At 40.6% G+C, this 12,103-nt stretch overlaps 1 protein-coding gene across 1 annotated transcript; it reads right to left on the reverse strand.

Annotated features, from left to right (window-relative positions):
- Positions 1-4,367: 4,367 nt before the first annotated feature.
- Positions 4,368-11,958, reverse strand: LOC104082706 (mitochondrial amidoxime reducing component 2-like; the record flags this gene model as incomplete). Its single annotated transcript, XM_009585925.1, has 6 exons — positions 4,368-4,494; positions 5,036-5,107; positions 5,196-5,257; positions 6,267-6,407; positions 8,088-8,250; positions 11,785-11,958. Coding segments are annotated over 6 exons (739 nt in total), but the record flags the coding sequence as incomplete, so codon positions are not given.
- Between the last annotated feature and the right edge of the window lie 145 nt (positions 11,959-12,103).

Raw genomic sequence — 12,103 nt, forward strand, 5'->3', positions numbered from 1 at the left:
TTCATAATGACATACCACAGCTTCTTTGTGTCTATGGTCTGCATGGGTAGAAGATATTCTCTATTTGCTGTTTAGCTCAGGCTACAATTACTTGTATTTTGATTTCCTTAAGACAACGTGACAAGCTGCTGCCTATTGGGGACTGTGGCATTCCTCAGGCCAGGCTACAAGTGGCTGTGACGAATATTGGAAGTTGACACTACCTCACAACTCAGGCTCATTTTCAATCTGTCTGCACAGAAATACCTTAAGAACGTGCAACCATCCCTGCCTTGATTCACAGCCCCACCTCTTGCAGCTGCAGCCCTGACACACACCCTCTACACACCTGAGGCTTGCTCACCTCTTTTCCCCTTCCAACTTTGCCTGACTCCTCCAAGCAAACTGCCACTTGCCATGCTGACAACATCCTTCCCTTCGCTGTGGATGGGCACCTCCTCAGCTCCCTTTGCTTCAGGCCAGTCTCAGTTGCAGCCTTATTATATCCACCTTCACCGCAAGTTCAGTCCAAGCTTCATTGCTAGGCCTGACTGGTTATAACAACCCCAAACATGCATTTACCAGCTGAGGAGCCAAGAGGTATTAACCCCTGCTTCACCAGCAGTGATCAGTACCGTGTGCTCCCATGCAACACGATGCAGTCACACAGCAGCATCCAGCAATCCCCTCTGCACTGTGAGTGTCTTCCACACACCGCCCAGAGAACAGCCCAGCTAGCAGGCAGGCATGGCACTGTTTCAAGGTACTTGAAAATGAACACCAATAAATAAAAGTGAAGAAAATTAGAAGTACATCTACAGGTGACAACCCTTGTCCATCACCAGGAAAGTCAATACAAGTGAAGATTCTGGCTCCAGAATCCAAATATTGTCACATTGAGTAAGAAGATTTGTTTCAGAAGAGGCTCAGTGTCTGAAACCCTTACTGACGTCACCAGTGTCTCTGGGTAAAACACAAAAATAATTACTAGTAACAGTGACATTCTAAGTAGAGATTGTTAACATTAACACAATGGCTATGTTGACTATGTAAATATAAGAACCTTTATGAGCTATGAATGCTGCCTCTCTTCCAGCTGAAGAAAAGACAGACACACATGTGGTTTTGATGCCTGCATTATTTTTTGAGAACCCTCTGTCCAAAAGAAACAAAGACTTTGCAGGTGTAGTCAACCCTGCAGCTGCCCAGTACAGGGAATTTCTTATGGATCTCAAAATGAAAATAAGGCAATCTAAGGTGCTAGAATAGACCAGAAATGAACACCCTGTGGCAGCCCTTTCTGAAACTTTTGCCATCTGGAGTGGCAAAGGCCAGGAATCTCTTTTCTTCTTATGGAGAAGTGGAGCAATGCCTCTGGAAGGCTTTCTTCTCCTTAAGATGCAGAAGCATGGATCTTTCTCTTTTTATTGGGAAGGCAGTCTTCGCTGAAGATGGACCCACCTCAAATCTTAAGCAACCAGGAAATTTCTGCCTGCAAGGACTGTCCTTCTCTCACACAATCTTCTGCAAGAATTATGTTGGTGCACTAACTGCTGTAAAACAAGTTTTGGCTTTATACTTAGAGACCTGAAATAGGAAACATGACCTTGCGTTGACTTGAGTGTACTAAACTTTCCTACTTTCAAACCCATTTTTCACTATTTTCACATGTCTGCGGAAAAAAGAAGACAGTCTGTAAACATCTTTTTCATCATCTAGATCATACGGATTGTAAAACTGAGTCTGAAGACCACTTACATCTGATGGTTCTGCTCTCTTACGCATACGGCTTCCTCTGGTTAACTGCACATTTTCCTGAACTTAAGAGGTAAGATTAAAAAAAAAAAATCATCACTGTTAATTATGTATGAGGTCCTGGAAACAGCAGCAGAAGTTAAAATGCCGAAACAGAAAACAAAGTAAAAAAAAAGATTCACAAATTTTACACCTTACAGGAGTCTGGATTCAATAGAAGTTTATACTTTTGTTTTCTTCCTCTAGAGTTAAAAAAGCAATTAACATTTTTACATACATAATTTAAAAAAATAGTGTTTTATGATTGACATGTTTTCAGTCAATTTTCTAAATCGCTTTAGCAAAATCAAATACAATTTCTACAGTTACAGCAGTTCAACATTTATATGAAGATACTTATATAGTAATGTTCATAAGTTACACTCGCCACTTCCTGGAATGGCCCCCTTTCATCACATAATTGATGTAAGTGTCATTTGTGAAGTGTGTTGTACTCAAACGCATACCTGTTTTAGGATTTTTGCCAAATCCTTCTAAGGGGCTTTTACAGGGATGTATCAGGGGTTTAGATCTATGGCATTTTCTTCACAGGAATGCAGATGCAGTTTCTCATTGGAAAGATAGCCGCATTTCCAAATTAGCCCAGTCGACGATAGCCCAACGAGAGGCAACATGATCTATACCACACAATTTGTGTTACATAAATCCTAATGTGGTGCTAAAACAACAGTGAAAAAATGTTTGGCTAGAGGCAAAAATTCAGCTCGCTTTCCTTCTGCTTCTCTGACTTAATGAAGAGACACACACTTAACTAATTGCTTTGACAGGCCAGCAGGCTGCCTTTGCTTAATAACACCATTAGGAATTCCACAAGGTTTCAGCTTCTAATATTAAGGATCTTCAACATATGCTTTTTAAAAGTGAACCTCAGGATTATTTTCTTCTTCAAAAGATGCTTTTTCTCTCACTTCCTCCCACTAGTTGCTGCATCAGGCATTAACAATATACAAATACGCAACGCACAGTCCAAACTGGGCACTTGTCTGTCACAGCAAAACTTAATACTTACAGAGCACTCTGCTAACGAAAGGATATTTGAAGCAACTCTGAATAATAGAAAACTACCTTCCCCATATGCCTGTTTCAGGCTTGCCACTTACATCTGTTTGAATTTGCTCAAAGGCACGATGGCTCTTCATTTTACAGGTCTGAGTTGTGAACATGCAGCAAAATTCCAGTTTCATATTCACAACAGAAAACAAAGAATCTAAACACCAAATTGGGTCATATTTGTCCTTCTTTACACTTAATTAGATTCCTCTTTTTGGTTAGTTCAACACTCTAGCATAACACAGCAACAGGCAGACAAGCATTTGAAAGATGGCTGGCTTTTGTCTTGGAGTCCACTTTTTTTTTTTAAAAAAACTACTGCCATCATCCAACTAGTTTCCTCCCCTATCTGTTTTATGCAGTATAAAATATAGCAGAAAATATAATTATCAGCTTCCTACAAATGGCTGACATTTTGGTTAGAATAGGGGCAGGGATGGGGGTCAACCAGAGATCTAAATGCGTAACCGGTTAGGATGTTGACACGCTCAGTCTAAAACTGTCGCTTCCCAAACATCTGCTTAGCAACCTAGCTTTCTATAGTAAGAGATTAACTGAGCCAGCCAGGAACTATGCACGAACACAGAGCCCTACAATATTGGCCTGGACATCAGCTTGAACGGGGCAGGCTCAGTATCAGACCACTCTCAACAGCTTTTCTTCCCCTCCAATGTGCATGAAGTCTCTGATCCAGTGAACACCTAATTCTTTTAGTCAAACTGGAAGTTTTATGATACGTTAGCAAATGCATCACTACTCTACAGCCTAGCTGTTCTGGTGTGCTTCACTGGAGAAAAAAATTGATGGTTCAAACTCTATCAAGCAGAGGTCATAAACTAAACAAACCCCTCAGTCTTACACACTGTTAGCCAGTGTTCCCACCTCTAGATTAGAGCAGCATTTAGTCAGCTCACAACCCTTCTCCTTCTGATATTGCTCCAGTTTCGAAAGATAGTAGCAATATTCAGGAAACGACTGCAGGATAAGAAACATTGCAAGAAAGCACCTCCAGACATAGATAAGGCAAGATGCTTAGGACCAAAGAAGGGTGGAATCTAAGACAGAGCCTTGCCATCTGCACTCCCTCTTTACCTGTAAAGGCAGCTCCATGACCAACGTACTTACTTTACACTTGGCATGAGTGTTTTTGTGGTTCTTTATAAGCACTGAATGTATCTACTACACGATGCAAAGCCCTTGTACATCATTTTGGATTCCGATAATCGAACTTAACATAAAATTTTAGGAAGTGTGATACTCACTGTAGTGCTGTGAAGTCTGTCTTGGATTAGAGTTTCTTCTATCACAGCCTCCAGAAAAACTAGACGTGGTTGCTACAGGCATGCTAGTAGATGACATGATCTGAAGTGACTGGCACTTCATAGCCTCAAAGACCCCCCTGCACCTTACAAAGGAACTTAGCACAAAAAATATTGCAAGGAATAAGAAGTTATGCTGGTGAATGTGTTCATGGGAAAACAATATCAAAGTGAAAAGACATCTTCTGATTAAAGTCTCTCTCATTACTGGACCATCTTGTACACAGGGTCTCCAACTTGAATTGTTCCAGTTTTGTCAACGGCAAAGTATCTTCCAAAGAGAGGGCTGGATTTGTGTATGTGTCGCTCAGACGGATCACATAAGCGGTAACTGCAGAGAGAGCGCACTTCTTTAGAATCAGTGGTAGCAAATTCTAAACATCAAAATATCAGTGATGAGAGAGAGGACATATGAATAGTGATGACCTGTTTTGGTCACCATACTTGACCAAAAACTAAATAAATAACTACAATTAAGAGAAACAAGCAGTTCAAATGGAGAAAAAAAAGCCTGATTGTATTCACACATCCACATATAATACACATACAAAAGACTTTATAAAAAGAAATGCCAAAGTTGCAAAGTTAGACCTTTAAATACCTTAAATACCTGTTACCCCAAGCATTCACCCTAGCAGAGATGAAAGGGACAGGGAATGTAAAGTTTTCAAGAAAGAAGAGAGAACTTCCTGAATTTTCTTGCCGTACAGAATTGCAGAAAGTAGAATGGAAGCCAATACACACAGACCTTTATACTACATTATTATGTCCCACACATGCTTCAAACCACTTTTAAAATACTAGTCTAACATCTGTTGGGATCTAGCCTAAATCCACTCCCACAGCCTAAGAAGCACTGGTATTTTTACAACCTTTTCAACGTTTCCAGGGGCTCCTTCCTGTCCAGGACCCCAGTGTCTGGGTTAACAGTTGTTAAAATACACCTGCAATGACAGACAGCACCAAATCAGTAACGGCTTCTTATCATAAATCTCTATACAACTATATAAAATAATGGTCTCAAATGTTTACCTGGCACAACACACTGTCCCTTTCATCTCCACATCGCCAATAAGAATCTCCTCCCAGGTGTCCTGAGGGAAGGTAAATGTTATGCACAGATTAGACATATCCACATGCAACCATTTTTCCAGGAGCGGCACAGTCATTCCTAGAAGAAGCACTACCGTTCCAGATGATCACCTTTACTTGCACCTTCAAAACAACTGAATTATATTATGGTACTATTTTAATGAAAACCCTACGGTCACTGCATTCATCCAATTCAGGACCCACTAGTAATTATATCTGGAAAGAAAGATACACGAGTAATAAATCCCGTTCTGCAGCATGCACTTGTCTGAACCTAAAGCAAGCTTATTCTTACTGTATGTGTGATAATCTGATCTGTGACCTCTGGTAAGTTACCATTTTTGCAAAAAGGAAATTTTTAGTGGAAGTAAGTTTTCACTTCTTGTCTACACAAGCTTCCTATTACAATCCTTCTTGGAAGACAAAAACCCATTCCCATTTTAGGAACTTCTTAGATTTGGGAAATTATCAGATCTACCCAAAGCAAATTCTTTGGAAAAATGGCAACATGACATAAAAACACTTAAAAGCCACCATCACCAGTTCACTTCATCACCAGATACCTTCCTAGATAGTGTTTTTTGAGCTACCAGAATATTGTCAGAGATGCAGTGATAGACTGCAGTATTGCAAGGGTCAGTTTTACTCTTGTGCCAAAAGCTATAAAACATCACACTGTCGATTTACAAATTGTTCATTTGTACCATTAATTGATCAATTACAGCATGCATAGCTTTCCCCACTTTACACTTAAAGATGAGCTTTCAGTAGCAAGCCTGTCATTTAAATACACTTATTTCATCCTTTACTAAGCTAAATAAGCATTCACAGACCTGTCTCCTCCCTCAATGTTTCACATGCGCTGATGTAAGCAGAAGATGTATCTTTCCGGAATCCAGCTGTAAAAATCACAGAGCAGCAGCTTTCCTCATCCTTGCAGGTACCATCACACAAGGAAATTGAGTTACAAAGAAACATAACCAAGCCTTCAAAAAGAAGATGATATTTTACCTCCTCAAAAGCACTGCAATCTGTCACAAGAATATTTGGCCTGAAGTTCTGTATCTTAACTTTCTTCTCCAGCCTGGCATTTAGATCTTCCAGTGAAGCTTCTGAGAGCATCAAGACTGGGCTACAGTCAGGATAGGCAATCTACACAAACAAACACAAACAAATCCTAAGGCTGCTGTAAGAGTACAGGAGCAAAGTTACTGAATGGCAAAAGGACAGATATGTTGGAACCAGTGGCCACATATTAGCCTGACTGTTAGGCTGCTGCATTCAGGTTTTAATTTTCCTGGAAGTAGGTTAACAAGTAAAATAACATGCCCTTCCCTATCTCAGTAACCATGGCAAATTTCATTTGCTCAAATTGTAAAATTAAACTTCTGTTTATAGAATTAAACCAAAATTATATAAGCTACCACAACTTCTTACAAAATAATACTGTATGCCTGTCCCAGATATTTATTCTAGGTGTTACAGATGGAACTAAGTATATTGGTAAAACATGTTAAGTTCTGAAAAGTACTTAAGATGTTTACGGACCTCCTGAACTTATCTGGCGGACTATAATCAACCAACTGGATTTTTCTATATAATGAATCTATCTTATCACAACACCCGAGGGAGTTTGACATACAGAATAGCAATTCTAAAATGCAACTGTCCATTCATCACTCTGTTTGCTTGGAAGTGGGAGGGCTGCCATTTTAGCAAACAAGGCCAATGAACACTATTAAAAGAAAACTCCTATATATGCTAGTCCCACAGGAAAAAAAAAAAAAAAAAAGAGTAATTTTCGCAAGAATTTTAGTGTATAGCCCTCCTCCTGTCCTTCTCTTATACTATCCTGTCCCCCCTCCTTTACACGCCTTTACAACCACAAGAAGATGAGTGTTGAAATAACTATACAAACAATTCTGCTGTCTTTTCATGCTAGGATTCCTGAATGTCACCCCTCCTAATCTGACATCCCTTTTGCTGAAACCTAGTCTTCTGCATTGGTCTCAGTGCTCTTACGTAATAAATGCATATCTATAAAAGTCCGTCATTGAATATAACTTCTTCTCTTTGTGCAACAACAAGCAAAACCCTTATAGATAATATCATCACATCATTAAGGCAAGATACTCACAATTTCATTTGCTTAAAAAGCTTACACTCATCAGGTACAGTTCAAACCATCTTCACGTGAGAGAGTGGTTCAGACAAAAAGAAGGGCATCAGTGACTCCAATGATACGAGTATGTCTGAGCACAGCATCTCCTTTCCCCACCTGCATTAACTTTCTCTAATATCACACCTTCAAGCCTCTTCCCACAGAAAGCGAGAGAAATGAAACCTCTGTAACCTTCTTTGGATTTTCATTCCTAGGCCCACAACTATAGAGCCCTGGGTTAAGCATCGTTCCTTTAAACAAAGTACGAGGTAACACAACTCGTATCAGTACACTCCTAAACCTAACAAGGGATAGGGAACGGAGGTTTTCTATTCAACACAGATTACACCACCAAAACATCTTTAAAAACGTAACTTTTTTCTATTCACTGAGGCACAAAAGGTATGCTATTCTGCAATGTAACAGTTCATCTTCAAATATCAGTATCGGACTCTTTAGCTGTGAATGGTCAATAGCTTAGAACAGATTTAAAGTAAAATTTAAGCAAGTCGTCTCATCATAGAAAAGGAGAATATTCATGTGGTTTAAGTACATGACTACACACCTTGCTAAACTGGGCTCAATCACCAATGACGGAATGGGCAGGTTTCGGTGGGTGGGTGGGAAACGGTTAAAAGAAAGTACTTCTGAGAAAAAGAACATTCATTTACCTCATCTGTGGTTCGGAAAAGGTTTATTATGTCCTTTGGCCTTCTTGGCACCATGGAGGGCTCAAAGTGCACCAGACGATATGGCTCTGAATTCAGGAAAGTGGTGATCCACTGAGCCACTTCATCTCCACAGTCCCTGCCTTGGATATCCAGTCCGAACACCCTGAAGGATCACAAGACACATCAGCAAGTTATCTGGAAAGCCGACGGCTCAAGCATGCTTATTATTCAAAGGCAAATACCTTGTTTTAAAGTAGTAGCGAGATACAGTAAACAAATTGCCTGAATTATAACGAGGTGGAAGTTGGTTTCTGAATTTGGCATACGGATCATTCCCAGTGCGCAATCCCCTTATGGTCACCTTGTTTTGGAAGCTAAGTAATGTGGATGATACCAGCTGGTGAAAGAATGAGCCATGAAATAGCCCAGAGCTAACTGTCACATCAATGACCAGTAACAAACCTACCTGTTTGCCATACTTTCAAGCAAAAGAAGGGTCTACTCTTGCATTTGCATGTGACTGCAACACCAAAAGATTTGCCCAGTAATCAACTGAAAGGTAATTAATTTCAGAAAATGGGCGATAGTTTGAAAGGATGTTGTTAGTTATTGTAATTGACATTTACAAATGTTATTAATTGTAAACATCCCTGATTGCTAAGGAAGCTTTCTTTCAGATTTTAGTGCTGTAGAAGTTCAGCCAGAGCTCAGTGAAACTCTTAAGCTCAAGCTTAAGATACTGAGCTATTCTATATGCTAAGAGAGGTTAAAAATTTATAAAGGAAGCAAAGTCCATGGGGCATAAAAAGCCACTGGCAGCAGAATACAAACAAGTTTACACAAGGAACACTTTCCTGGCAAGAAAAAGTAAACCTCAACTCAATCTTCCAATAAACTTCAACACCAGTCATGAATAGTTTTACCACTGTCTTCAAAGTAGCAATTTTGACCCAAATGCACTGCAGTTTCCTCTACTTCTGCAATCATACCTGGGACAGCTTAAAGCATAGAGATGCCCAGGCAGTTCATCTAGCCTGAGCCCGGCTCCTAGGACCCTCCTTTACTCATCTGGGGGAGAGATGAATCATCAGGGTGCTGTCAGCAATATTCCTGTTCTGTTTGCTGGGATCTGTGGCACAGGTTGGGACTAAATGCCATTGCTCCATACAGCATTCAACTGCCTTTCTCTTTCGCTCCATTCTCTCAGTCCCTGTGTGCCTTTTGGCTGGCATAACAGAGGTGAGGGTCTCACAGCTTCCAACACTACTATTTTTCACCCATGAAGCAGATCTATCCTAAGCACTCGGTGGTATAGGGATCCACGGGAATATATCATGCATTTTAAGTATCTCAACACATATAGACAAAGGGCACAAATGAAGAACACAGAGGCTTCTTAACCAGAGGGCTGTAAAAACCCTTTAGCGTATTATTTGCACGAATAGAAACTGTGCCTACACAATGGCTTCAGTCCTACATTTGGCTCCCCAAAACATAGGATTTTTAAATATCCAAGTAAAATCTGCAACTGGACTTACCAGTTTTAAAGATTAGCATCTGCACAGCCTTTTGCAGCCAGACACACTATTGCACTGCCTTAGCTCCAAACTACCGGGCACGAGCCAGCACGGATCTGAAGGCATCGTGCTCGCCCAGTGGCACAATAAATACAAGTCTGTGCAGAGGGCCCTGCTGGCAGAGCGTACCGTGCGGTATGACAGCTACTCCCACGCACAAGTGAGAAGGGAAGAATCTTGGAGCAAAAGCCAAATCTTCATTTGCCCGAATATAGTACTATTCCCAAACCTCATTCTTATGAATGGCTGAATGGATCAGAAAGAAACAGCCTTGAGCTGACAAATGGCAAATTGTTTAAGCACAGCAGAGCCATATAAAACCTCAGGGTTCTTCTTGAGAAGTACAAGGCAACGTTTAACTATGGGTGTTGCTAATTTCACATCCTATGACACCACCTACAACACCAGGCAACTTGGGTAATTTTTAAAGTCCATTTACATGCATCTAACTTTTGCTTATTTGCATTCCCAAATTCTAGCAATTTTAAAGCCAGAGAGCGCAATAGTTTATTAAGGCAAAAAAAGAAAAAAATCAAGAGAAGCACAAATCACTGAGATCTAAGATTGGAAAATCCAAGATAATTTTTCATTACTGAAAAGTATTTCATCTGTTTAAATATTATTCTAATGGCACAACAAATTTTAGAAAAATAACATCTTGAAAACTGCATGGTTTTGTAGCGTATGTGTCATTGGCTAACATATACACATTATAGACAGATTTTTAAAAGACTGTCCTATTCTTCCATGAGAAATGCTATCATTTTTAACTTGCACCTGCCTTGTATAAACAGAGATACTGAGCTATGCTGATCAAGGGTTTCCACAGCAACAGATTTATGCTAAAAGCTAGCAAATGCAGTTCCTTTCCAGCACTCTTTTAGTTTTAATTATAGCAGCTGGTATATTTATTATTTTAATTATAGCAGCTGGTAACCTTCTCTGCTATCCAAAGGAAAAACATGTATCAGCATTTCTGTAGGGGCTAACACCACTTGGAGTTACTAAATAGTCTTACATATTAATTGACATTTTAGCAGAGAAAAGGTTTTCTGCTTCTCCCTGGCAATTTTCCAGCATGGATTTCAATACATGGATAAACTAACTAGGCCTGCATTCGTACAACAAAACTCTAGGCAAGCAGCTAAATGACTATGTTTGTAACCTGTTCACCTGAAACCCCTTTGAGGTAGCACCTATGGGGAATGACTTGCTCTCCGGGGATGCCCGTCTTTCCCCTGTGAAAGTGAGCGTCAGGCAACCAAGTTTTTAATTTAGGCACCTCAATTAAATGCCTACAGACAGGGGTGAGGGAATCTAAACTCTAACATCTCACCAATTCCAAATGGCCATTGTGTATCCAAAAATGTTGATGCATATACTAGTAGTGAGCAAGAAATACCAATATGCCTGACCAAGGCTCTGAGATGCAATTGCTCACTCAAGCAAAAATGAAAACAGTGGAAGTAAACACAAATGAGTAAACATGACAGTCTGCGAAGACTGAAGATCACAGTTCATTTGGCAGATGTATAATGTATGGTTTTTGAACATTGTGTCATCTTCTCCTGAGGTTTGTTTCAACCAGTGTTTAGCCAATTAAAACTAGACCTTTTGTTATGACAATCAATCCTGGTCTCCCGTATAAAACACAGCAAAGAATTTCACGGGATCACAGAATGGTTTGGGTTGGAAGGGACCTTCAAAGATCATCTAGTCCAACCCCACTGCCATGGTCAGAGACTTCTTTCACTAGATCAGGTTGTTCAAAGCCCTGTCCAACCTGGCCTTCAACACTTCCAATGATGGGGCATCCACAATTTCTCTGGGTAACCCATTCCAGCGTCTCACCACCCTCATCATAAAAATTTCTTCCGTATGTCTAATCTAAATCTACCCTCTTTTAGTTTAAAACCATTGCTCCTTGTCCTGTCACTACAGACCCTGGTCTGAAGTCTCTCTCCATTATGCAGATGGGGAGACAGACCCCCACAGAAAAGAAGCAGAGACACCCCAACTTTCACCCTCCAATATAAGAAAACACAGTCTTGAAAAGCAAAGCATGTAAGTGAGAGATGGTATTTAAACAGAAGGGAGGGAAAACCCTCCTTCTTCAGTACCTGCAGTTCTGCACGGGGTTTTTCCTGGGAAGCTTTATAGGCAAGCACAGCTGCTTCATTTCTGGGGCATCCAAGGTCAAGTGCCCATTTTCACAGCTGACAGAAATGAGGACCAGCCGTGGCTCCTGGCGTGCTGTAACCATGTGCCCATCTTCCTTGGTCACAAGCCAAAACCTGTAGTGCCACGGGGTACAGAAACGCGTTCAACAACATTAAAGGCCGACGCCGGGTACCGGGTATTCCCGCAGCCCTGCGGCGTGCCGGGCACGGCCGCACCAGCCCTACAGGTGCCTCTTCAAAGGCGTTGAAGAAAAACATC

This window comes from Fulmarus glacialis, unplaced genomic scaffold (assembly GCF_000690835.1).
Source record: "Fulmarus glacialis isolate BGI_N327 unplaced genomic scaffold, ASM69083v1 scaffold10299, whole genome shotgun sequence".
NCBI classification, from domain to species: Eukaryota; Metazoa; Chordata; class Aves; order Procellariiformes; family Procellariidae; genus Fulmarus; species Fulmarus glacialis.